The sequence below is a fragment of the Dermacentor variabilis genome, chromosome 1 (assembly GCF_050947875.1).
Source record: "Dermacentor variabilis isolate Ectoservices chromosome 1, ASM5094787v1, whole genome shotgun sequence".
Lineage (NCBI taxonomy): Eukaryota > Metazoa > Arthropoda > Arachnida > Ixodida > Ixodidae > Dermacentor > Dermacentor variabilis.
The window spans coordinates 276,984,454-277,012,432 of NC_134568.1; the positions used below are offsets into that span (position 1 = coordinate 276,984,454).

General features: G+C 47.4%; 2 protein-coding genes across 3 annotated transcripts in view; both read right to left on the reverse strand.

Annotated features, from left to right (window-relative positions):
• Positions 1–837: 837 nt before the first annotated feature.
• On the reverse strand, positions 838–7,231 carry LOC142568304 (uncharacterized). Its single transcript, XM_075678332.1, has 3 exons — positions 6,998–7,231; positions 1,877–1,975; positions 838–984 (listed from the first exon to the last, which is right to left on the reverse strand). Exons 1-3 carry the CDS (start codon positions 7,163–7,165, stop codon positions 838–840), a joined length of 414 nt encoding a protein of 137 aa, XP_075534447.1. The 5' UTR covers positions 7,166–7,231.
• A 15,374-nt stretch (positions 7,232–22,605) lies between these two features.
• Positions 22,606–27,979, reverse strand: part of jp (junctophilin) — a 107,109-nt gene continuing 101,735 nt past the window's right edge. For both annotated transcript variants that reach the window (XM_075676245.1, XM_075676244.1), the window contains one exon: positions 22,606–27,845. In XM_075676245.1, the coding sequence (XP_075532360.1) occupies positions 27,759–27,845 (87 nt within the window). In that variant the 3' untranslated portion in view covers positions 22,606–27,758. The remainder of the gene's footprint in view (positions 27,846–27,979) is intronic.

The following is a 27,979-nucleotide window of genomic DNA, read 5'->3' on the forward strand; positions in this document are numbered from 1 at the left end:
TATATATAGCGGTCTTAAGACAAGAAAGGCACAAACGCAGTGGTGGGCCTTTCTACTATATCTGAATCGACTAATGTGTCAGGTTACCTCCACTTAACGCAAATGTAAAAAAAAAATTGTCCTGTTCTGCGCCTATATTTTTTTCTTGCGTCTGTAAATCAACCTAGTAGGACAAATGCTCGACACGTCTACGCATAACTAAAGAAGTAATAGTTATCTTGGCATCAGTATTTCTTTGAAATCCATGACTGTAAACTGATGCGTTGTCTAGTTTGCCAACAACTTCTTTTTTCTGTCTACTGAGTGCTCTAAAATTTCCAGAAGTACAGGCGTGATCCTTTCTTTGTCATGAGTCTACAAGAACCGAAGAGGTCGTCTCAAATTTTATCGCTCATTCGAGTACCAGATCGAAAAAAACAGCATTGTAGTCGTTCATCAACCCTGTATGGCATCGCGATTTCCTAAACAACAAATTTTCAGGACCGAAGGGCGGTAAATGTTCGGTAACTTCTGAACATCTATCCTTTTCAATTGATTGCTTTCGTACAGCACAAAGAGCATGTGAACTCGATATTCGCGGATCGATGGGGTATAGTTACAGTAACATGGTAGAGCACTACGTCACGACACTAACACAGGCATTTTTTTTCGTTTCTGTTGCGTTTTAACTTGAGTTACATATGTTCACGTTAAAGCAAAATTCGATCAAGCTGAGCTTTACATCATCGTAGCCGAACTGACCAGATCATCTCAGAACGTACCACTTTTACCACAAAACTTAGCTTCCCTAACCGTTTGTGCAGGTGCAAATATTTGGTGAAGATATGCGCGCTGAACTTAGTTTATGCAGGCGATCAGCCTAAATGCCTGGTTGGCGATGCTTGCCTGGTTGACGATGGTTGCGTCAGCGTTCCCCTGCAGTAGCTTCAAAGCAATGTCCGTGTGGCCTTGACTTATGGCGAGAATTACAGGCGTGCTTCCGTCCTTTAAGTAAACAGAGAAGGTAACGCCGTTACGACATGATGCAAGCTGACCTGTCACGGTAAATTTATAGAACAGATTGTGAGCCTCATACAGTTCTCCAAGAAATTATTATGCGAAGAGGCATGACATATTATTAATTTGATGCTAAAATTCAATTAAAGACGTTGATTAAGGCAAGTGAAAATGGGTCATGGTGACGCGAGATTACATACGATTTTTAATGAACCGAGACACATCCGTCTCATGCAATTATATTTTAGTCATGGAATGGGTTTTCAAAACAAGAAATGAATGAAAAGGGACAATCTGACCATACATGGTGGCCTTCAGCACACTGTGCGCTATGTCATGGCGGGCTGAGAAATATTGCAAATCCGTATAACTGAGGCTCAAAGGGGTTAGCGTGCATGTATTCTTTTTTGGCTTTGCCCCGAAGATGGGTACCCTCCGCAGTGGTACACAGCAGGCGGAATGTGCGGCGTTTCATTATTTTCCGTAAACATACATAAGAAGGAAGGATTGCAATGTCTACCGCTCATTGCGTTGACCCGTGAATAAGAGAGCAAAAGACGTCTCGTAGTTGCACGCATGTTGCGTTTAAGGTTTCACCAGCTAGTAAGCACGGTTGCCTGCGCCGGTGACGTATACCTCCAGCAACCATGCAGTCAAGAGACGATCATAAAGACAATGTCAATAAGCACTTCAGAAGACAGCCAATCAGTAACCTCTTATGCTGACAGCACTTTCGCATTTGCTGCTATGCGAAGTAGTTCGGACACCTAAAAAGAGGTTACCCCTCCGCTTGCCCTGGTACAAAGCGCGTCTCTCCATGTACCCACCCGTGCCTTTGATTGGTGGCTGCATACTGTGGTATGAGAAAAATGAGACTCACCCTGGCGGTGACATTTACATCGTTTCCAGCATTGAGTAGCGCTTCTACTGATGGATGGTGCCCGCAGTAGGCTGCAGCAAGTAATGGCGATCTCTTGTACTGAAAAGTAGAAAGATCGTATCGCGTCCAAAATAGAACAAAAGAAGCCGATTCAAAGAAGTGGCTTGTTGCAATGCTACAGTAATTTACACACACAAAAGGCTTCGCGAATTACTCACTACTGACGTTACGCCGATAATGCGCAAAAACATGCCACTTACAAAAGCGACTATTACGGCTGTGACCTATGCGTCGCACTCGTGAAGTGAAAGTTTTTCGCAGATGTAGACGAGTGCCGGGTTAGCATTCCTAGGTCGCAGGGAGGGAGCTTATGGTTACAGTTCCAATTTCGATTGACCTGTTTTAACGTATACGTAATAAAGTCACTAATATTTACTATTGTCTCTTGTATTTATTCATAAGCTTTGCGCCAATATCTGTGTATTGGTCTGGTCTGTACACGGAAACTGAGAAACATACATGCGCAACGCTGCGGCGCACATCCGGTTTCTTTCGCCCCGAATTTGTCGCCTTTCCTGCGCGTGCCTTACGCCCACGACGAACGAGTGGCGGAGCTTATGGCTTTCAATTTCTCTCAAATCAACCTCAACAACAAAGTTGGAGCGAGTTGTGCGCTTTTAGGATTGAATCATACATTTCAGCACCCTTGGATGCGGTGCGTCGTTGCCTCAGATGTTCAAGTTTATTGAGAAAAAGTAGCCATCAGTAAATCACAGATAATAAATTATGCATCGTTATCCGATACCTTGTTACAATACACACACGCCCGAAAAGAAAGGAACAGGGTCAACAATCACAAAACTTCCATTATTTCCTTATTATTTGTGCATATTATTTGCTTGTTGTTGTTTCTTTTCTATGCCTGCGTTCGAGCACCCTCTACTGATGATAACAATCGGCGTGATCACTACACAAAGGGTGTGCTAAAGACGGTGTGAGCAAATATAGATCTATAGCCTTGACGAGAACGCGTTGCAAAAAAAAAGTGGAGCATGTATTGACTAAACTTTCAATAGAATTTGTTGAAAATGATTAAGCACTGATCACTCATCAACATGGTTTCGACGAATATTCTGGGCCTGTATTGACAAAAAAAAACGGCTTCTTACGCTAGAACTGTTGGTAAGAGCAGATGCGAACCAAGCGTGACGTCGGAAATATAGGCGAAGGTGGCCAGCCAAAGGAAAATACGTACGAAGAAGAAAAGCTTCGTGAATTCGGCCCCTGAACTGCAAGGTATTCTTACTGAAGTAACGGATTACCTTGAAGTATGCGTAGGAGTACGTTTACCTAGGTCGATTAATCACCGGGAACCATGATCATGAGAAGGAAATTCGTAGAAGAATAAAAATGGGTTGTATCGCATACGGCAGAGATTGTCAACTCCTGCTGGACAACTGGTATAACTCCGAGAAGAAACGATTAAACACGCTCATCAGAAAAAGTATTTGAAAAATACTAGGCATTCCGTTACGTGCGAGAGCACGGACCTCCTTATGCAACTAGGAGTGCACAACACATTGGACGAGATAATCGAGGCTCAGGAGTCAGCCCAACTATCGACTGGAAGCTTACCATTATGACTGAAAAGGAAGGTGTACCATCAGTGCATTTTACCAGTGCTGACATATGGGGCAGAGACTTGGAGACTGACAAAGAAGCTTGAAACAAGGACCGCGAAGCGATGGAACGAAGATTGATAGGCGTAACGTTAATAGACAGAAAGAGAGCGGTTTGGATAAGAGAGCAAACGGGTATAGACGATATTCTAATTGACATCAAGAGAAAAAAATGGAGCTGGGCAGGTCGTGTAATACGCCGGTTAGATAACTGTCGAACCGTTAGGGTTACAGAATGGGTACCAAGAGAAGGGAAACGCAGTCGTGGACGGCAGAAGACTAGGTGGAGTGATGAAATTAGGAAATTCGTGGGCCCTAGTTGGAATCGGTTGGCGCAGGACAGGGGTTATTGGAGATCGCAGGGAGAGGCCTTCGTCCTACAGTGGACATAAAACAGGCTGATGATGATGATGATGATGATGATGATGATGATGATGACGACGACGACGACGACGACGATGATGATGATGATGGTGATGGTGGTGGTGATGATGATGATGACCACGACGACGATGTACATGCAAGGAGACAAGTCGATATTTTTCTCAATTTTAGACAAGGTTCTAACAAAAATCTCCACCTGGTGTTATTAAGCAGCCTCACGAACAATCTGCGCGTGTGCAGTGGATAAAAGCTTACTTGTCGCAAAGAAAGCAGCTTTTATTTTTAGTTCTTTTTTGTTCAGACGGCGTGACAAGCTGAAGAAGGACGTAGGTTCAGGTGTTCCCCCGGAATCTGTAATAGCACCATTACTGTTTTCTGTTTATATTAGTGACATGAACGGTGATTTTTCGTAGCAATTTGTAATGTGATTAAGAAAATGGCACCGTCCTATACTCAAAATACTAGTCCCTTAATGACAGAACGAAACTAAACGGACACTTAAATTAACAATAATTGTTGTTGGCGTGCATAGCGGGAAACAATATGAACACTAGCAAGAAAAAAGAAGGTTTTATGCAAACGACGCGGGAAAAAGCACCACTTAAACCTAATTACGACATTATATATCTTATATACACGTATGTACTTTTGTAGTGAAATAAAACAATCGACTTTAGTCTACATTCGTCCTACACCACTCACTGAGTATTGAAATACAGACGTAAACTATATCTATATACGTCACAAATAGCATAAAGTGGATGTTTCATGTTGATAACAGTTGCGATAAGTGAAGAAATAAACTTTGCATGCTACGGTGAAACTTTAATGAAACGGCTCTAAGCAGAATCTTATCGCGTACAAAACAATTGTGTTGCTGGAATAGGCAAGACCGGTATGGCAGCCATACACACAATAAAAGATAAGCAAAAGTGAGCGCATTCGAAATAAGGCACTTAAGCTTACTGTATAGTCATTCCACCGTGTGCACTGATAATTTAACTTAGGAGAAAGGCCGGAGAACTGACTGCGCGACCGTGAGGCCAAAAATTTATCAGCTTCAGATTCTTAATGTATTACGTGACTATTTCAAGTCGAAAATTTCAAACTATTTATCTCTCAGCACGTCACAGTCACGTACTAAGTACGCCAAGTACATCAAATCTTTAATGAACTGAGCATTTAAAAACATCCCTTTTTTTTCAGAAATGTGGATAAGTAGAACAAGCAGAATAATAAATGTACTTGTGTAATAAAATTTTAAGTTTCTCTGTTAAATATGCTATTGTAGCTGGGTGAGGTGACTCAAAGCACGTAGTAACGCGGAAGTTTGCTTCATGTAATATTTCGGCTATGAATGAGCCAGTGTGCTTACTCCCATTTCGCCCCTTTTTTTCGCTTTTGTATCTATGCTAAAATTTTAATTACAAATATATGGAATTATTTTTGTTCTTGTAACCAGAATGAATGGCTTATTGTACCCAACCACAGCAACTCCTGTTCTGGCATGTATGCTGACAGTATGAATGAATGAATGAATGAATGAATGAATGAATGAATGAATGAATGAATGAATGAATGAATGAATGAGCAGTTGCCACGATGATGGCCAGAAGTGCACGGTAATATCGTAAGGGAAACTTTATGAACACGGCCCGAAATATCCCCCTGTTTTTCTTTCGACTAAGTGTAGACGAAGGCGATTCTGGCAACATGGTACAAGCAGTTCGCTACGCCATCAAAGAAGTGGTATAGAAAACATGAACCGTGCTCTGTTCTTGCAGCCACAAAGTTTTCTAGCTTTCAACACCGAGTTCTCAAGCGCGAATGTATCATAAACGCATGTGACATCACTGTTAACTTGTGGCACATGACATAGCGAGTCCTACGTTTTGCACTTTCGAGGCGTATGATTGAAGCAGTAAAGCGGCTGAAGGCGCTGGCATCTAGAACGAGATGGCGTAGGCTTGAATCTCATAGGACACATACAAGACGTGAAGTATTTGATACACATCTGCGAATCGGGTCCCACCTCGGTCAACAAGCTACACGTGTACACGTTCGAACTTGGAAGATGATTGAAATGTAGACAAACAAAAAAAGGCAGAAAAAAATTACCGTATTTACTGGACTATAGTCCGCAGAATATACAAGTTTAAACGTTGAAGTTTGCGGGATGCGGTTTATCTATGGTTGAAAACTATAAATGATCCAATTTTTAAGGTCGGAAGCACGCTTGAAAAAAAAAAAGAAAATTCACACTGAGCCTACAAAGGTCTTCCGTGCTAAAACACGGCGAAATCAACTGCGTAATTAATCGTCGATGCGCACGAGCAATATTTTCCAGCCTATACTGGCAGCTAATGATATGCAAGCGAATGTTGCTTGTGATATGTAAAGTGGCTGCTTTTGAGTGCTTCGACTTGTGAGCGCATGCGTGAAACCTCGTTGCGAAACGCGCCGCCCACGTCTGCAATACGCAGCTTCACAAATGCGCAAAACACAAGAACACTTGCTATGGCACTGAAAAGACATAGAGCCTTCACGACATCGTTCAAGCTCAGCGTAGTCGCGTGTACGCAAGAACTAAAGTTCTGACTAGAAGATTCTGAAGACATTGACGAGGCGTTCGTTGAATGCGACATGCTTAACTTGTTTTGCTCTGACAGCACGGACGAGAGTGATCTTGACGGGTTTTAGGTTTGACTACTATATGCAGTCTATATGCAGTCTGCTAGTTGACAATAAAATGTTTGCTTCTCTACTGTATACCGATTCGTCCCTGCCGACTATACAGCAGGTGCGGTCTATAGCACGGAAAATACGGTATATCAGCACTGCCAGTTCCTTCTTACGACTATGTATGTTAGTTCTTGAACGACCCAACAGATACAGGTCTTTAGCGAACGTGGGAAAATGACCCTATTCAATGCGCTCGAGCAGTTGGCATGAGCTCCAAGAACATGCCAAACTAGCGCCTCCATTCTGACAATCGTGCCTATGAGGTAAAAAAAAAGAACACAAAGAGAACAACAACCCTGTAGAGAAAAGCACGCACCAGTTCTTTGAGCAGAGCCGACTTGCAACGATCGTTGGCGCCCTGAAACACGAAACCTTGCAGGGCCTCCAAGGCGTGACAGACGGTCGAGTCCCACTTGGGTTCCTCCTCGTCGGCCTTCCAGCGCGATCGCTTCTTGGCGCGGTCGAGCTGCTTCTTGCGGACCATGGTCGTGGAAAGAAGTCGCTTCCGGAGGACACGTTTCTGCTATGTGGCACACGTGCTCCTCCACGAGGCGCGTGGCCGCTGTTCTCGGCGCCATAGCATTGCGCGTGGCAGCTTTTGAGCTTCTTCTTCTTTTCGCCGACAGCGCTTTAGACACCGTCGATCGTGAAAAAATAGCTTGTGAATCGCTACGGGCCCGTGCATCATAGTCCTTTGCGCGAACAGAGTTGGTAAAACGAGGAAGAAAAGTCAAGCGACGAAATTGAAGTAGGCGCAATGATTGAAGTGAATTGAAGCTGGTCACGTCGCCTGATGCCATTTTTTGATGGATAATTGATAGAGATATTATTTTCAAGAAAGACAGAGGTCAGCCTGCGCTGGTGCGTTCTAGCCTGTTACGCTGCACTGGGAAAGAGAGAAAAGAGCAAACTTATAGAGATTAATGATGATGAGAACAAGGGAAGGAGTGAATGCGTGTGTACATCAAACAACAGCCCTACTAAATCAGCTAAAGCTGCTACTAAAGCTCAATTAGTGGCATGCACTAATCCCAACAACGCTTGCGTTGTCTACGTCGCACTTTTAGTGTTAGGTAGCGCGCCAAGAACGCGCCGACAGTGACTACCGTCCCAACGCTGGCTAGGAAACGTTCAGGGCGTCTGTCGCTCCTGCGCGTAAGCTGGTCAATCAAAAAAAAAAAAACCCCCCGAGGACACCTGAGCACTTCTTATTACTTGTGAATGCGAAAGCATTAACGTCGAATTTAAAGCCGCTGAGTAGTCCTTCGAGTTTTGCACCGCGAGTAATGTACCATAGCGGTGCGTGCTGCCAGAGCCAACAAGCAGCAGCCTGCGGTGCCAACGCCGCATGCCACTGATATCCTGCGCTACGAGAGCCAGACGTCACGTCACTGCGACGCGACGCCATCACCGCGACGCCACGTCACTGGGCGATAGTGCGCCAGGTGTTAAAACACCTGGCGTGCTATTGCTCAGTAGATGTTCTGATTCGCCCGCTCTGCTCTGTCGAGGCGCGATCGTGACGTGGCGTCGCAGCCAGTGGGAATTTCGGTACCTTTTCGCTACTATAGACGCCGCCGGCATTCTCGCCCAATGGGCAATTTGATGCTTTCGCATCAATAACTGTTTCAGACGCCTGGCAGCGTTCGTATTCAACTGGCCTAAAGCGGCAACCACCTGCACGCGATGTTCAAGCGACAGCGACGAGCGCGTCGCGGCGTGGAGCAACCATGTGAATGCGACATAGCAAGAAAAAAAGTTGACAGATATCCATTGTTGTGCGAATAAACGCTATCGGGCACTAGTAAACAAATCTCAAACGTACCAAGAGGTCAACGTTTGACCTAGATCTAGCTTCAATATGATATCATCCCCAGTATATAGCTGTCCCATGCCGCTAGCGTAAAATGTCGTGGCGCCATCTGGTGAGCAAAATTTAAAGCACTTTCGCAGCTCTCGGTGGCATCTCAGGCCTAACAGCGTCAAAACAAACAACCGATCACAATAATAACGACAAGAGAGCGTCGATAGTTTGTCCTCAGTTTGAGATGAGACGAAGCGATGACTGATTTTACTACTTATTTTTTGCTGTCACGGCAGAGAGCAAATTGCAAGAGTGAATTCAGATCGAAGGGGGCGGACCAGGGCAGACTGGTTGGTGCCATGTTGTTGCGCAATCGCTGTTACCAGCGGATGTCGCCGCGCTGACTTCCAGGCGTCAAGCGATATTTTCTGGCTGGCCAAAAACTGCCGACGCGACAGACGGCAGCGAGGGATCGCCCTCCTTGACGGCAAAACGTGTCGCTCGTCGCCGTCGCTGGTCGCTGTCGCTCAAAAACCGCAAGCAAATGTCGATAAGATGCCTGGCTTTGCGTAACCTTGAGGTGTATACATAATTTATCATCTGGGTCGAATACATGCAGACGTCTGTCTGTGGTTGTTAGCGTGAGCATTGTACACTATCGTAACGTCATGCGTGAGCGACGGGAGTGATGAGTTGACACCTGATCGTGAGAAGGCAATCAGTTCTGCATCAAAGGCATAGAAGGCTGATCTTGCCTCGCTGTTGGCAAGTTCATTGCAGACACCACCAGATTGCCGAGACAACCGTCGAAACATGAAGATGGCCACCAGCGTGAATTTCTGCAATCTCTGGCTCCATTTCTTGCGCGTGCAATCTATCACCTGCAAAGCTGGCTTGGAATCACATCTCAATGTAACTTCTGTTGAGGTTAGCCAGCTAAGGCCTCATTGTGGTCTTTATAGAGCGCAGCTTTTAGGCGCCCGTTCCTGCGGTAAGCGTCGGCGTCGGCGAAACCGAGCGAACGAGCACAGCGAAAGGTGAAAGAACGAACGCGGAGCGCAGCGGCGGATGAAAGACGCGAGGAGGAAAGCGGAGGAGGAGGGTATGGCCAAAGCGTGAGCAGAAAAGCGTAGGGCGGCGACGATAGCTACGACGTGGCGCCAGAGTAGCACGAGTCGTCTGGGAGGTCTGTGTGCGGCGTCTGCTGTGAATCGCTACCACGCGTCACCCACGCGCTGCCTCTGGCGATCTCCAGATTAGCGAGGCAGCGGCGCCACACTTCGCTCCGCTTGCAACGTGTCGCACGAGACAGATTGTCCGCGCCAGCCAATAGAGCGCGAAATGAAAACACGTATAGTGCTGCGCTCAAATTTCGCATTAAGGGGTATCGTAAAGCGTCGGCAAATTTTTTTTCTTTTTCTTATATTTCAAACAGAATCTTATTACATATTTCTCTGGTCGTTTAAGAGCACTTCGGGAGTGCTACTAAGTTCGCGAAGGATAGCTTTAACGTTGCCTTACGAGAATAAGCGGGACTACTAGTGATAATATAATAATAATACTACCTTTATTTAGATCAACAAGATTAGGATCACATGAAAAAAAATTTGTGTATCAACAGCTTGACCAGTTCTTCTCCAAAATAACAATACAACTCAGTACTCAGTACTCAATACTCAGCCTTTATTATCCTCCCTGGAGGCCACTTATGGTAGGCGTAACGCTTAGTTGCGTTGCCAGAGCACTCGGAAATGACAAGTAGGGTATGTCATTATAAAACATTAGTTTGCGGCAGGTGGCGCACGTCTTGTCTTTATACCCGAGTTATATTATTCTATGTGAAGAGAGAAACGGCTGCGCTCACATCAGGCTACGCATGTTCGGTTTTTCGGGTGGACCACCTTCTGGAACCGGCCCGAAACGATCACCACCGTCTCCAAGAAGTGGTCCGGCGCCTGTGGAGACCAGCTGTAGGTCAGTCGGACCATATTTCGGCGTTTTACGGCCGATTTTCCACATTCAGAACGTGGCGAGCTGCTAACCCTAACTTCAGTTAGGGGAGCAGCGCCGGCGCCGGCGGGCGAGCGCGCACTCGACCATGGCAGCCTCAAAAACTCCGGCTGCGACATCGAACCCGCGACTTATTACAACGTCGCGAATTGAAGAACAGATGGATTTCACTGCATCTCAGGTGGGTGATGCAACACCGCACCACGATTGCAATAAGGCAGCTACGATCAACAACAAAATGCAAACCGCTACCGTGGTCGACGAAACGACAGCAGAAGCCGGATGGGAGCGCGTTCTTTCCCTGAAAGAAAAGAAAGAGCTCGCTCAGGAGCGACGCTCCGCGCAAGGAAGCGCACTGCCATCAGGTCCGATTACCAACTCATCCAAACCCATGGCGCATTGCGGGCGCACACGACTCAAGCGTCTTCCGCCGCTACCGAAGAGTGACCTGAAGGTGGTCATCAGACCACACCAAGGGCTACCACTCAAGAATGTTACCAGTCAGGCACTAACAAGAGCCGTCATGGAGGCGTGCCAGTACAGAACCACCGACAACAATTTTATTCTAAGGATCAAGTCTAAGGTCTAAAGATATCCTAAGGTCGGGAAGCTGACATGACAGACAAAATTAAACAGATATACGTAGGAACTGTTCCGACCTGGCAATCCACCAAACCCGTTTACGAAGGTCAGGACCAACCGGAACTGGACGCCCCCATAACCTTTGAAGAGGTTTACGCAGCGGCACACTCCTTAATTCAGGAAAAACACGACCCCAGGGGTAGATCAGGTCACGAACGCAATGATTCGCAATCTAAGTGACGACACGCTAAAGAGCTTGACCAAATTTTTTAACGACATGATCTGGACAGAGGACGGCGTCCTTCCAAAAGAATGGAAGGAAGCTAAATTTATTTTAATTCCTAAACCAGGTAAGCCTCGCAACATCAACAACCTTCGACCCATCTCAATAACGTCCTGCGCGGGGAAACTCTTTGAAAAGGTTGTGCAGGTCCAGCTCCCGAACCACATTGAGCTAAACAACATGTTCCCCTCCAACATGTTCGGTTTCCGACCCCACGTGTCGGCGCAGGACGTTTTTCTACTACTAAAGCACGAGGTCCTACACGCCAACAGGGGGTCGGACGATAAATTTGTACTGGCATTGGACATCAAAAAGGCCTTCGACAGCATCTCCCACCACACTATTCTGGAGGGACTGGAAGCGGTGAACTGCGGAACGCGAATTTATAACTACGTGCGCTCGTTCCTCAGCGACCGCACGGCCACAATCGGATTAGGCTCCACGAGGTCCGACACCTTCAACTGTCCCGGCAGAGGCACCCCACAGGGAGCTATACCCTCTCCACTGCTATTTAATGTAGGGATGAGAAAGCTAGCCCTGGAGCTAGATAAACACCCGAATCTCGGCTGTGCGATATATGCCGATGACATCACGTTCTGGGCTCACCAGGGGTCCTACGGGGACAAGCAAGAAACTCTTCAAAAGGCCATAGACGCAGTCGTGGAATACGCGAGGGCGGCGGACATGGCATGCGCACCCGAAAAATCGGAATTCATTCGGGTGTGTGCATGCGAAATACGCAAGAAAGAAGGACTGGGTGCCACTCACTCTGACTCTCGACGGGGCGCCAATTCGTGAAGTGGAGACACTGAGAATATTGGGCATGTGGATACAGCAGAACGCTGGAACATCCCACACCCTTCAAAAACTAAAGGCGGTCACAGGAAACGTGGCCAGAATGATACGGAGAGTGGCAAGAAGCAGAGACGGCCTAACTGAGGGAGAGACCATTAGCCTGATTCACGCATTCGTAATTAGCCGAATCACATACGCCCTTCCGTATCAGGCCTTGACAAACCAAGAGAATATACAGGCAAACACAACAATAAGAAAAGCCTTCAAAGCCGCCTTTGCAATGGTCTTCCCGAATGCGCTAGCACAGAGAGATTCGAGGGACTGGACCTGCACAATACTTTTGACGAGTACGCAGTCACGACGTTATATGCTCAGAAAGAACGACTTTGTTCTTCAACTCAGGGCAGGGAAGTATTGGGGAAAGCCTGGGGTCTCAGGCTTTCCCCTGAGACCCCAGTATTGCGGAGAGGAAACGGCACAGATAGACTGCAACGTTCGATCGCACATCGCGGTGGCCCCAATTCCCAAAAACATGCACCCCAAGTACCATCCCGGACGACGCAGAGCAAGGGTAAAGACTCTTCACAAACGTTTTGGCATGGCACCGGGGGTGTATTGTACGAATGCCAGTCGAGCCAGCTCAGTCACTTTCACCATAGTCTCTACATGCAACAATAACATAACAACGGCATCCTTCAAAACCGCCTCGGCATGCGTGGCAGAGGCTGCAGTCATCGCCTTGCCATTCAGGACGCCGAGCGCCAAACCAATTCGGCTGTCATATTATCCGACTCGCAAGCGGCTTGCCGCCTGTTTCTGCATGGAACGGCACTCAAATCAATAAACACTTTAGGCACTCAACTAGAAGGACACCACACTATCGTATGGCGTCCGGCACACGAGCGACTGGCAGGAAACGCGAGGGCAGACCGTATTGCTCGAGGATTAAACGTCCGAGCAACGGCATGGCCTAGCGACGACCTTCCACCGAATTCTCGTGACATCCTCCTACAGCAAAGGCAGGAGCGGAGACGTTTTGGATATCCTCACTCCGATTTAAACAGCCAACAGGAGAGGGACTGGCGTCGTATTCAGGCGAATACATACCCCAACCTACACCACCTACACAGAATACACCCCACGAGGTTCACTGACGAGTGCCCATGGTGCACAGACACACCCACACTAAAACACATCACATGGGAGTGCCCCAGGAGGCCTCCGCACATAGACAGCCCCATATAACACCAACATCCACTAATGAGGAATAGGCAGTGGGAAGCATAGCTTGCGGGCGAGGGTCGGGAGAGCCAGTTGGCTGAGCTGATTGTCTCGTTTCGCGCAGCGTATGATTTCGCATTCTGTGTACGAGGACACATGACTAGCGGTATAAGTCAGTGCTACACAAACACTGAGGCAGACACAAGCGGATCACATAGCATGATCCCGCGCTTTAACACAGTAGAAAATGACATAGTTTCGGTGTCTGCGCAGGCGACTGCACGACGTGGGAACAAGCAGACGAAACAGAAGTCCATCTCTCTTGCTGCGGTGCGAAGTAAAACAAAAACATGCAGACATTCGGTTTGTGTGTTTTATTATTTCTCTAAACTGTAATTCGTCTACTCAAGCAAGATATTACACAAATAACAGATGTTGCCTTGAATAATTCTCGAAGTGATGTGTCACCACGAGCGACGTCACAGCACAAACACGTGTACGTAGGCGTACTAGCTCATGTACGTCATCCTCCGGCTTGGAGCGCGGTGACCGCGAGGAGGAGGGAACCTGGCGTTCGGTTTGAAATTTCAGATCTTTCTGCGGCGCTTAGCGATGTAATGCTTTGCATGACACGAGCGTTATCGCGCATTGTATGCTCTGCGCTTGTCAGCTCAATATGGCCAGACCTGGCAAGGGGTCCTTTAAAGGGCCCCTGAAACGGTTCGGTCAAATTTTGTAGACGCGTAGGGTGCAGCTACAGTTAATCATTCCACCAGAATTTGTGTAAAGTAAGAGAGCTGCGGACGATTACAAGTTACCCTCCTCCATAGCCATGCATTTTCTCCTCAACTTGTTCCCCGAGTGATCGGGACTAAGCTCCGCCTTCACTGGCTATGCGCCATGATGGCTCGTCCTGTCGTATACTTCCGGTTCTCTAGGAGCGAGCGCGCGAAGCCTCTCCAACCTCTCCGCCAGCTGCTTGGCAATCGACCCCAAGCGAGATCTACCGAAGCAGCGTGCGTTGCGAGCATTCTGTTGCAGCGCCGAACGTGTCTGGTATTCCGGTAACCACAGGCGAGCTGGGCATTTCGACGGAACGATGTAGGCATAAACTCAAACTGGTGAAGGAACTTTAGCGTAGACGTACGTGAGCGGCCTGATCGATCTACACGGTACAGCTACTTGGTGGCGCAGAGCTTAACCAGCCGAACAAAGAGCTAATATTGCTCTAACCAAGAGTAAAACATTTTAAACATTTACAAAAACAACATGTTTTCGATTGCAATCCTGCGAAATATTTACACCAGCACCGAAGAAGAATACACTTCGTTACTGCTACTGTCCTTGGTTGAGCAGTGTGCCACCAGGTGGCTGCGCCGTGCAGACCATTTACATTGGCGCTTCTGCTCGTCCCGTGAAACGGCACGATCAAACAGCCAGGCCTTGTCCCCTTGCGCTTGCGTTTACCCGAATACCGCACTCGCGAAACGCTATTGTGGTAGTAATCGTCCGGCGTAAAGTGACGGCCGCAAACGCGCAAATCCTGGCGCCGATCGGATAGCAACAGTCCAATGCGCTATAGCCCCTCCACTAGCCTGCTGCCTTGCAGAGGGGCACGATGTCGCAGATTGACATATTGCCAGTCGCTACGTTCGCAGCCCACAACGCAACAAAGGCGAATCATGGTGCTCGCGAAAAGACTGAGACCGACACTGAAAATTTAGCCGAAATTTAGGCTGAAAATTTAGCCGAGCAGTGTGGTGCGATCGGCAGCGATGTACACTTTTAAAACCTCATAATAAATTACACGGTTTACGCGGAGCACTTAGATGGGTCAATTAATAACCAAAAAGAACTACAATAACTATTCAGTACGTTTGTAGAAAATTGACAGAATCGTTCCAGGGTCCCTTTAAAGGGCAAACCGGCGATTTTTCGATGTCCACGAATATCGATGAAATTTGCTGGGTACGTTCCTATGAACACTTCCGTCATGTCCTCAAAAAAGCAGGTTTGAGAGTTGCACAGATTTTTTTTACAAATGAATTTAATTACTTGCCTCGAACACACTACCTTACCTCCTCCTCAGTTACAGGCCACATTGTGTATGACGTCAGGAGTGTTCCATGCAGATCATGCCGGGATCATGCAGACGACAGCGACGAAAGCGTCAAGGAGTCGACGATCGTGAGCTAGTGCATGGCGTGTGAAGTTGCTGTCGTGGGAAGTCGCGTTCCCTATAGATGGGCAAGAGTTGGCAGGCAAGTGGCGTTGCAATGTTGGCCGTACGAACTTCTGCCCTCGCTATCCGCACACATGGTTTGAGCCGATGCCGATCGCGTTCAGCGGAGGTCAAGCCTGCAGTGTGTCACAGTCGCGTAGTTCATCTCCTGGTTCAACTCCTGGCGGACTTGAGCGACTGACCTCGCTAAGTAAGCCATCAGGATGAAGAAAACGCCTTCTGTAGTTCATTGTTAAACATGCATATTTGAAATAAACCATTCCTAATTTCGTACGGTACACACACAAAAATCAAGAATCGACGACACGGAGCAGTATCGACATCAGTACGTTGCCACTTTCGACAGAAAGCTGCCAGCCGCACTCACAGGCACTTCCCTGAGTAAAATGCGACTAGGAACATGGGTGTATTTTTACGTATTGTCATGCAGACTCGTTATTTAGCTTTCGAGGTTCATTGTTTGCCTCGTATCCCAAATGAGCAGCAAGCGCAGGCCCCTTTGATACAGCAGCGTACATAAACAGCCGCCTCGTTCAGCTGCCAACGGTGTTTATACTTGGAACCACGTGTTCTCTAAATGAACGATCATACGCGCAAAGTCCTCATCTGTGTCTCCTTTACGGAACAGATTGTGTAAATGAAGATAATATGAAGAATGATAAGGAGACAGCATAACAATGCTCCCATACTACGGTCTCCGCTCGCTGTTTTCGAAGTTGCGTGGTCGCTCTTATCAGCGCGATTCAGAGTGATGCAACGGCGCTTACATGCACAAAATCTGCCTGTTTTGATATGTTCTGACATTAACTGATGTCACCGATGAGCGGCTAGTATTATATCTCAAGCGAACAAGTGGGGACCTGCCAATGTAAACAATTGCACCGGTCGCTGCTTCAGACTGTCAGAGGCATTCTTGCGGGATACAAATGCGGAAAGTCGTACTCTACATCTTACAGCGAGCATGCGAAGCGCTTCCCTGAGAAGGGGTAAAACACTTAGAATAGCAAGCAGCGCGTATAAAATCAGTGGTTATGGATATACCCTTGGTCTTCATGTTGCAGCATGATATGTAGCACATGGGCGCTGGCTCTCGTGGTGGCGGGTCGAATGCGAACGGAGATTCGTGGCTGTTGAATTCGTCAGAATCATAACTGTCAATACTTGACTGATCCAGAAAGCTGGTGCAGCCGGCTTTGTCACCCGAAGGTCCAGCGCGGTCTCGAATCAGCTGAACGTCTGCTCTTCGCTGGCTTCGTTCGACCAGCGGGCGAGACCGGAGTGCCTTGCGGGCCTTCCTCGCTGGGGACACGCGTGATGTCACACGAAGAGGTTCGCTCGGCTGCTTGGTTAGGTTCCAGTCTTGTTTTTGCACTTCTTGTTTATTTAAAAAACTTTTCGAATTTGCGAAACAACTATACTATCAGAGGCGTGACAAGGGGGGTCTCGGGAACCTAAATATTCCATTACCTTGACACGGTAAAAAACCACCGGAGTTGCCCTTTAATGCGAAATTTGAGCGCAGCTCGATACGTGTTTTCGTTTCGCGATATATTCAGGCAAACAATTTGAGACCGAAATCACCACACCGACTGGCAGTGGGCCAGTGCCATCAGCACATTCGCATAGGGAGGGGCAGTATGGGAACGCTTGCACGATGAGCGGCATCGGAGTCAACTGTGGAAGAAGACGACGACGAAGGCGCGACCAGTGGCACGAGCGCATTCTCGCGGTTACGCCCAGCAGGAGCGCCGACGCTCAACCCGGGAACGGGCGCAGAGCTGCGCTCTTAAAACTCAACTTGTCGTGCACAATTCGCCGTACATCCGCAGCGACTCCTCTGCCATGGACTGAAAGTTTGTCCGTTCTCATTGAATTTAGCACCGTATATTTGGCTATTACATGGGGATTGTTAGGAGCAAGACTGATTGTTGAGCTAGCTTACTCATACTGTACTGCTGAAGACCAATGAGAGCTAATTCAAAGAAAACAAGAAAACATGTAAACAGGACAAAGACTCGTTTTCGGTGGCCGCGTGAGCTTCATGCAGCACACAAGGCTGATTGGTGCGTGCGTCGGGGGTATGAAGTACGCGTACGACGTGACGAGCAACTCCAATTTTTTTATTCTAACCTGTGTTCCAGTTCACACCTATACACGCGGAGTGCCTAGAGTGTTTCGCAGTGGTTGTATTAAAAGACTATAGAGGGTGTCTCACACCAACCTGAGCCAAGAATTTAAAAATGAAAGGCGCGTCGGAAGCGGCTTGAACCGAATGCATACTATACGCAATAGCCTATAGTAACTCAGACAATTTTTTGTTTTCCCCATAACTCAAAAATTAATTAAGTTTGATTACCGAACTTTCTAATTATTGGATGAGGACCCCAAGTATGATACGCAGATTCGTTGATGACCTTCAGAAACCACCGATCGAGTTGTTTCCTTTACGATACGTCTCACGTAGTCCTTTTTTCCGGGTTGCAGAGAAAGCCCGCGAAATTATGAAATAAGTCGCAGAACGCAGCGCTTGCGCACTGGTATTGTGCTGCTCTCAAGCGTGCGTTCGGTGAACAAGGTCGGCTGCCTCGTGACTGGCGACGAAGAAGCGGCAGGGCGTTCTTTATCTCATCGGCAGCGCTCGGCCAGCAGCATGCACTTTCGCCGTTATCCGACGGGAGCCGACCTTGTTCACCGAACACACGATTGAGAGCAGCAGGATACCACTGCGCAAGCGCTCCTTCACGTGGCTTGTTTTCATATTTCGCGGGCTTTCTTTGCAACCCGGAAAATATGACTGCGTGAGCCGTATCGTAAAGGAAACAACTCGATCGGTGGTTTCTGAAGGTGCTCTAGAAATCTTCTATCATACTTGGGGTCCTCAACCAATAATTAGAAAGTTGGGTAATTACACTTCATTAATAAGTGAGTTCTGGGGAAAAAAAATGTCTGGGTTACTATAGGCTATTGCGAATAGTATGCGTTCGGTTCATTTCGCTTCCGACGCGCCTGTCATTTTTAAATTCTTGGCTCAAGTTATGTGGGACACCCTGTGTAACAAACGATTTGTTACCCTGTGGAGGAATCACTGTGCGAACACTGCCCTAAAGGGGGCCAAATTCACAGAAGCTTTAGTTATTAAGAGCTGTTCGCCATTGGTCAGCCGCCTTCGCACATAATATGTCAATCATCACTATTTAGCGGCACTTGCTCTTACGAACAGTTCAATCGTAACAAATACTTTGTGAACGCTGACACTGATCTTGTAAAGAACATTAATGTTACAATAAACTTATACGGTTTGAAAAGGACTTCGCCTTTCTATGCGACTCAACAGACTAGAAGAAGATTAAATGGTGCCACTAAAACAATGAAATGTAAGAGCAAATCTATACCATAGGTAATTGCGCTCTTTGGTCTTCAGTGCCTTTGCGTCATAAAACCTCGTCAATCACGAGAGAGAGAGAGAAAGGACAGGAAAGGCAGGGAGGTCAACCAGAAGAGCACCCGGTTTGCTACCCTACACTGGGGGTGGGGAAAGGGGACTAGAAAGAGGAAGAAGGGAGAGAGTAAGCACTGAGTGCTTGTGGGAGGGACACTATAGACAGGAACACTATAAACTGTCTATTAAGCCTGTGCACTTCCAGTATTGCACTATAGTACACGAATCGCTTTTCGTGCCGGTGACGAGTGTGGCCACGGCCCGAATATCTTTGACTCGGAGAACGGTCTTGAGTCAAGTCGGCGTAAAGTTTCCCACAGAGAGAGGGGTTGTACATCGTAGCGAATATCTAGATTTCCAAGCATGTTAAACCAATTTGAACAGAGCAACAAACAATTGTACATGCCGGTATATGAGCACAAGTTTCAATATTACAGCGGCGTTATCCATATTGTACTTGCTCTTACAGTGGTCGCTTACTATTGTCTTGTCGGATAGAGTGTGTTACGTGTTAGTTGATTTATATTCAGTTTCTTATATTTCGAAGTTTTTTATTTTGCGTGTGTGACTTTATCGTGCGCGATTATACGTTGCAAACATTTTAAATATCTTTGCTGTTTCCACTGTCTTAATCACTTCATTCTCGGTATTACCGCTGCTTGGGCTCTTTATGTTATTTATAGCTATTACATATTCGTGTGATTAGCTAACCTGCTTTTTTTTTGCATACGTCTTTTGTTTATGTATTCTCAGGAGGACTTTCTGACAATTTTTTTTCATGGAACTTCTTTTTGTAACACTTCCGCAACCCGCCATGGTTGCTTAGGGGCTATTCATGGTGTTGGGCTGCCAAGCACGAGATCGCGAGATCAAAGCCTGGCCACGGCGGCCGCATCTCGATGGGGGCGAAATGCAAATACACTGCTGTACCTAGATTCAGGTGCACGCAGTGCCACCCCAGGTGGTACAAATTATTCCGGAGTGTCCCACTACGGCGTGCCTCATAATCAGATCGTAGTTTTGGCACGCGAAATTCCATATATCTTTATTTTTTGTGAAACAAATGTGCAAGGGATCTTAATCTCAATTATACCTAACCTCTTCCCTCTTTATTCTTCTCTACTTCTGGGCAAAATTGATTTCTGAACTTCCAGTAGATGGCAGTTCTTGCGGAAATCAGTTGACTTTTCTTTGTTGGGCGAGCTCTTAAGGTCCTTCGTGTTTCCGTTCTTCTTTGTACACAACTCCACTTCATTACTTGCAGTGTAAAAACGTGTCTGCAGCTTTGATACGTTGTATAGTGCGATTGCGCACGATATTTATTTATCCTGTTCAGCCTTTTCGTCGGTGTTGCTGGTCGCCAAGGGTAACATTACCGGAAACGGAAACCCATGAAGCAGCTTCCAGCATTCTTTCCTATAGTGCAAATCAACCATTGCGTAAAATAAATTAATTATATTGCTATGAATGTGGACGGTTTCTTATAAGAATCTGATCTTTATATCTGAAGATGTCCGAGGCGCCTACCAAAATGCCGTCCACAACACTTTTCCTGTTGCCCCGGACGACTTAGACGTTGGCCACCAATTTCGAAACATCACAAATTGTGAGCCACTACGCTATTGGCCTATGCGGATGGTAGTAGCGCGAAACAGGGTGTACCGTCCTCTCCCGCATTTATGCGAGTGTTAAAAAAAATCGACAGATGGTAGCATGATATGTACTGCGGACAGTGGCGCTCAGGAGGCGCTGTTGCGGGAACAGCGCTTTCTTTCATGACATTTATGCACATGTAATTCTTCAATCATGCTATTCATACTAAAATCCGTAATTCTTCCATGGTAACGATTTGTTGGAACTGCTGTAATTCTTGTTTTATTACGTTTACTTTGTAAAGGAGGTCCCATTGCAGTCTTTGACTTCGGGACCTCCTTCTCTATATTAACATCTCGTAATCTTTCTAATCATCTCAATAAAAACCTATTCTTATTCTGTAGCAACAGCACCACCAACATAGTTGTAACGCTGCAACTCATAGCGCTTTGGTCTTGTTAATCTGAAAGAATTTCTCTTATTCCCTACGGTTCTCGACCCAGCCCTCTTTAACGATATACTGTGAGCTCCAGAGCAAAGTGCACATGAATTGGTTAAAACATCAATTGAATTATGGGCCAAACCCACGATCTGATTATGAGGCACGCCGTAGTGGGGGACTCCAGAATAATGTGGAGTACTTAGGGTTCTTTAACGTGCTCGTAAAACTAAGTAGACGGATGTTTCTGCATTTCGCCTCCATCTAATGTGGCCGCCGTGGCCTGGATTTGATCCCGCGACCTGGTGCTTAGCAGCGGCACATGAATGGATATGGTGACGACAATTCTTACTTGTGGTTAAAAACTCGCGCGCACGCGAATGCTCGCAGGAGTACTGCGAGCTTCATACATCGTGTTCCCGCGTTGACAAGGGTTGGAAATTTTAGCAACGCAATTCTGCTTTCACGAAGAGCCATTTTCACTGTCACACACGACGGAGATGTTATTCTCCACGTGGCCCGTGCTGGGCGAGGTCACGGAATACGTCTCTCGCGGCGTCAGCACTATGCACTCCTTTAAAACAAGACTGGCTCGTCTGTGAAACAAGGGTCAACCGACGTGAAACAAGGGTCAAACAGAGTACACCCTAACGTCGACTTACCACTCGTTTATGTATTGAGCACGCACATCCCGCCAGCACTAACAAAATTGAGCGGTTCATTCCAGCGCACGTTGGACGCATAAAAGACCTGGAGCTGCACACATATCGACGTTGCGGGTTGCTGCACAAAGTATTATTTATTACAGTGCGAACAAATCAAACACGGACAAAGCAGAGCATGAACAGCGTTCGTGTTCGCCTCTCTTCTTTGTCCGCGTTTGATTTGTTCGCACTGCAGTAATAATGCAGATGTACCGACCCGCCCAGCTAGCCATCGTACTGCACAAACCCTGCCACCACTCTGAGAAATCCATGCTAGTTCTGGTACTCGCGTTTCTTTTCCACAAAGGCCTACAAAATTTTTGCATTACGCTACACCAGAGCCATACTCTTTCATTTCTAATGTAAAGCGCTTGTCAAAATTTTCCACCTTGCGTGAGTTACCGGTGCTGACGTCGGGTGTTGAACTGATGCCCCTGTAGAACTTTCACCGGTACTATGTCCCACAGGTATGATGGGACTTGTACTTCGTTAGCTACGTTAAATTTCTTAGTGTCTGGAAGGGTATACAAGCACTGCAACAAGGCCCGGCGACAGTGCTCGTAACTCGCCTGGTGGCTTCAGAGCTTTTGACAAAGGCTGTGCGTTAAAAGCCATTCGTCAAAAGCCATTAGAAAGCTTCGCTTGCCTGCTGTGTTGAAGTTGCCCATTGAAAGCTTGAATTTTAAAATTGACTCTTGAACATACAGGCAAGAGAGTGCACATAAACTTCGTTGATGCTGTGTAGTCCATGGCGCTCACTGCCACATTTCTATAAATGCCATTCTACGCATGCAAATTCAAACACGCGGAAATGATGTCACTATAAAAGAATTTATTTCAGAATGTGTTCACGTCACATCGCTGTGTCTTGAAGGCAAAGAACAGGTGGTCACGAACGGCAACAAAGAATAACTGCAAGAGGCATAGGCACAACCGCTTCTCACAAAATATCAGAACACAACATTATAAGTAAAGGGAAGAAGTTCGTTCAACTTTGATAAATAGCTGGCTTTAAAAATGAAGAAAAAAAAAGACGGAAGAAGAACGAAAGACTAGGAAATTCAAATAGTTTGTGCATTGCAAAACAAGTTTTCCGATTTATTTTATCGTCGGGCTCGGCCTTCAGAAAGAGCATAGTACAGTTCGAGGAACATAGAAAACAAACAGCTGTCGTACTCCCGTTATACCAGACACGAACTGACGTCCTCGCGAAGGTGGGGCGATCGAACGGAAGTTCCTTCGCATTCGATTACCACACTCGGCGGTCACCGAAAGTCTATACGTCACAGGGCTTGGTTCCGTACAGCCTGGAGTAACGAGGTTTACAATCGCTCACGCGAAAGTGGCCGCCGTCCAGGTAGAGAAAGAAAAAAAAAATACGAGACGCACGATGTTGTTATACCACAGCGCGATGGAGCCACGTTTTAGGAAACCTCACGGCACCGCCCAAAAGGAGCACAAGAAAGAGAAAGGAGGAAATGCTCGTGCGCGCACACGGAGTAGACCGTCCAACCAAGCATGCAGTTATCTTAGCTCTTAGCTGTCGTTGCCAGATGCAGCTGGCACACGAATTAGGTGACACTGGCGACCAGTGAAAACTCTCCGGGTGACACGAGTGTGAGATGGGTAGCTCAAAAAAAAAAAAAACTGCCGCGTGGATGGTCGGCGGAATCCGTGTCATTTACAGTGCAAGGGAATCGGGCGGGAAAAAAAACGTGCGTGCTGGAATATCTGCACGCGATGGTGCTAGGCTAAAACCTGTGTTTTAATCGCGTCGCTCCATCCACTTTACATCAATAGAGCGAGTGGCGAAGAGGCGATCGCCTGCACAAAAATACATGCGCACAAAGTACTTGCGACGACGCCTGCAAAACGAACGGCACATGATCCCGAATAGGAGACGCTGGGCCAAGCCAGTGGCAAAGCTGCAAAAAATTGCCAGTTCACATTTATTTCTGGGTAATTAAATTGTCGCGTACGGGTTCTGATGTTGAACGCCCGTCGGTACAACCACGTAAATTCTTTGGATCCAAGCAAGTAAATAAGGCAGTTTCGCGTAAATAACAAACGACACAGTTAAAATAAAGAAACTGTGTAACTTTCGTCTTAAAATAACATAACATCTTGAAGAATGAGAATCAAGTATAGTTTGGGCAACAATAATGGCTGCTTTCTTTTACTGTGGGCACACGAAAGGTTAACGCTCAGAGCCGCACGCCTAGAAAATCGTCAAAGCTTCTAACGTATAAATTTCTCCCAACAGTTGTTATCAGCGTTTGGCATACAACAGGTAATGAAAAGCTTCCGAGATAATTTGAAACATTAACTGGTTTGTAACATAATTAAGTGTCATTACCAAGGCTTACAACTTCGTCTGCCGTGTAAATTCGCCAGTCACTGGTTCTCGTGTAATTAATTCTACCGTCCCTTTTAAAGGTTAACATCCAATACCAACGAGTATTGCCTTCGAAACATAGCATTTGGAGTTGAAGCAAACAGTTCTTCGTGCATCCGTGAGTGGTTTATCAGTAATGAGTTGGCTGAGTACACAATAAATGATTAGCGACTTAAAGTATACGTCATTGGTTCTTCAACGATACTAATTGTTAGGTAATCGTGATAATCGTAATCCTCCGTGAGACAATCTATCTTATAAGCAAGATCTTAAGGCTCACTGCGATCGCGAAATCTCACCTGTATTGTAACTCGGTCTCCGAAGACTCAGCCGCCCATATGCCTCGAAAAACTTCCTAGTTATATTTTTATGTATCGGGAATCTCGTGTGACTTAATCCGCTTTCCAGTCACTTCTTGCATGCACAAGCAGCGTTGACCATCTCCAGCAACTAAGGTGCGGCCGAGAAGCCGAATGACTAGATGACAGGCACAAGTTCTTGTGCTCATATGACCGAGTGATCCGAACAAGACTAGACGATGTTCCCTCTGCGTCTACCGAGAACCTACGCGGCAAGATGAAACCGCATTCTTTCTTCACTACACAAGAAATCTCTATCGTATACTCCCTACCTTTTCACAACACACAACTTCCGGCAGGGTAAGATGCACCGCGCGTACGCGGCGAGAACAAAATGGTTTAATAAGAAAGCAAAATTTCGACAACCAGAAGAGAAAGAAAGCAAGATTTACAAACAAACCGTGACATGCGTCCTGTCAATCCACGGCAGTGGAGAATATTGATTCCCAAAGTAAGTGGCAAAAAACAGAGGACATGAACAATGTAAGCATTGATCATGGTTCCGAAACACAGAAAGAAGAACGGTAAAAAAAAAAAAATACTCCCAGGATTCCTATGTAATCGAGCTTATGCCAGAAAGCAGAATTAAGCACAAATGAAGGACGGGCGCAGAAATAGGTAAATCCCAAGTCGAACTAACGCTACAGCATCGCTACCACTAGAAATCGAGGCACTAATGGTGCTGCAGTACATGCTGTCACGAAAGCTGCTTTGCGCAGCGCCACCACGTAGCACTGTAGCGTTGTCGAGGTTCCCGGAAAGAAGACTGCGAACATCGTGCTTCATCGGTGTGCGCGCATGAAAGGCCAGCCACTGCGCAGGCCGAAGAAAAATAGGATTTAAAAAAATGACAGCAACCAGAGGGCACCAAAATACTCCTTTTGAACAGATCCACTTCTGGCTGCGCGCTGCGTGCGAACGATGACTTGCGACAGGCTCCTCTAGCGAGCGAAGTGCCCCACCACGTCCCGCCTTTCTGATTGCTTTTCAACAAGCGACTCGAACACGTCGGCCGCACTAGCGGATATGTTGCCACACGGCAGTGGCCCGGCCCAAGGAGCACGGCGCCCTAGAAGATCGTGGCCCCTTACGGCGGGGCGACACACAGCGTCGTCAGGCTACGCATCGAGATTTTATGCACTGCTCTTCAACCGTAGCTACCTCTCTTGATACCAATGCCGTGCGTGCCGGTACACAACAAAAACGTCGTCTCTAGCGAACGTGCCGGAAAGGTACAACCGTCAAGCTGCTTCTGTCCTTTCAACTTCGCCGACCCCAGCGGCCTTAGTCGAAATCCAGCCGACTTGATGCGACAACAACGCGTTCCCAACAAACAGCGCAGTTCTTCCGAGTGAAACGTGGCGACAGGCAAGAACAAACGGCAGCCTTTCACCGTACAACGCCGCACCGCAAGAAAGCGTCTCGTGCGCGTGCTTCTATATAGAGAAAACGAGCACCTAATTGGAAGCGCGTAAACAGGTGTGCTTCCGAACCAAACCTGTTCGGTTGTGCGAAACACGGCCCACCGTGCTGTGCATCCTAGCGATGCGCTACAGCTAACGCTGGAGTAGGGCACTAGTGTGCCCGTCTGAAACCATCACAATGTTTGTGAATGCGCTTTGCTTGAGCTATAACATGCAAAAGTCTAACCTGAAAGAAACAGGAAAAGAAACGGATAGAGAGAGGCCCGTAGAAAGGGCACACAGCACAACTAAGAACAACCACAGATTGTTTTTTTTATATATATATATGTATATATATCAATGCTAGGTCTACATTTTGCGTGCACTTGTGTTTGCACGTTTTAAAAATGCGTATCACCCGGGGCAAAACATCACCTCGTGTTCGTATGCTCGTGACCTTCTAAAGGTACGCTTCTCATTCACTCGCTTGACACGTGATCACCTGAAAGATGTACTCTAAGATAAATATAGTGCACAGCACGAACAGAAGCCACTAGCCGGTTTCTTCGCGCAGGCAGGTGTGTGTATGTACGAAGAAAAAAATGCATGATTCACGTCAAGTTTTGTAGTAGGGCTCTGAGACATGACGATGAAACGTGTGCCTGGCCGCTGGCGCGGTGCGGGCTAGTAGTATGAAACACCAAATGCAATATTTACTGACAATAGGCTTAGTCGAGGGCTTGACCAAGTGCAAGCGAAAAACTGAAAAAAAAAAAACGACATGGCGTCCGCTCGCTATTAGATCTGCTGTAAAAATATGAGACCGGTGCCTGCAGTAGGTTACAGGTGATGGTGCGATTGTGCATTAAGACGTTGTATTCGTACACCATGTGTTACAAGGAAGAAGAGCGAAAAATGCACGTTATGGGAAGAAAGGAACGGCGACAGTTGGCAGGGGGGTTTCGCGCCTTCCGAGACCTGAAATTGTCCTTTGATTTTACAGTCGTTACCCGCCTGCTGCACTCTCCTTCGCCCACCACACCGCCTAAGCGAGAAATTGAGAGGTGACAGTGCTTAGACGAGAACAGGACGCAGCCGCGCCTGGTGGGAATTGCAAACGGCTCCGGCAAACGAGGGTACACCCGGGGCACGATACCGCGTACTGCAGATCGGCCACCTGAGACAAAGCGAACAAGGGCAAGCACCGCGCATGGAGCTACGAGGCGATTCTGGAAAGAACGTGGCAACAAGCTGCTTCATGTATACAACCTGACGGCTCGGCCGAAGGAGGCGGGGAACATTTCTCTCTCTCTTTTTTGGGGGGAGGGGGGCGTCTCGCGTCTCCTCGCCCCCCAAAAGCACCCCTCCTCGACGATTCTGCGGCGCCGGCCGTACGGGAGAGCCCGCTCGGTTTCCGCAGGCAATTGGTGCGGCACAACCGGGAGTGGACGCGCGTCGTTCGAGGCTGCGCGTATACGAACCGGCGCTCTCGCTGCCGTGCACGCCGCTGGGTGGAACCGCGAGAGAATTGAGCAGAAAGCTGACAAGTGCATGACAGTGAGGTACGTTGCAGAGAGGGGAGAGATTATGTGTCGTCGTCGTCAACCAGCCAGTAACACGAACAACCACCGCCGGCCGCCGCAGGCCCGTGCCGCAGCTGACAAGGCGAAGTCCATGCACCCGGTGCAGGTCACGGAGCAGGAGTCCGGGGCAGGGGGACTGACGGGCGCCGCCGGCACACGGGCCACGCGACCGGCGCGCCGGAGACACACACGGGGTCCGAGTCCAGCTGCTCCCAAAGGGAACGGCTACGTCAGCAGCTTGAAAAACATGATGGCCAGGCTGATGTTTATGAACAGCACGAGCATCACCAGTTGCTGCCTCGAGAACCAATCCTGTAAAAGCGGCGGCGAACAAAAGAAACCCGCAAGGCGGTTGGTGAGACGCTCCAAGAACTACATCACAGGCGCTTCATAACCGAAGGCATCTTATACACCGGGTGTGTCAAGGCAACATTCGAGACCAGCGC

Excerpts from the sequence above, each read along its gene's own strand:
- LOC142568304 (XM_075678332.1), bottom strand. The coding sequence starts at position 7,165 with ATGGTCCGCAAGAAGCAGCTCGACCGCGCCAAGAAGCGATCGCGCTGG. Across the intron at positions 1,976-6,997 it reads CGGCTCTGCTCAAAGAACTG|TACAAGAGATCGCCATTACT; the intron begins GTGCGTGCTTTT and ends TCTACTTTTCAG. Across the intron at positions 985-1,876 it reads ATGTAAATGTCACCGCCAGG|GACGGAAGCACGCCTGTAAT; the intron begins GTGAGTCTCATT and ends GTTTACTTAAAG.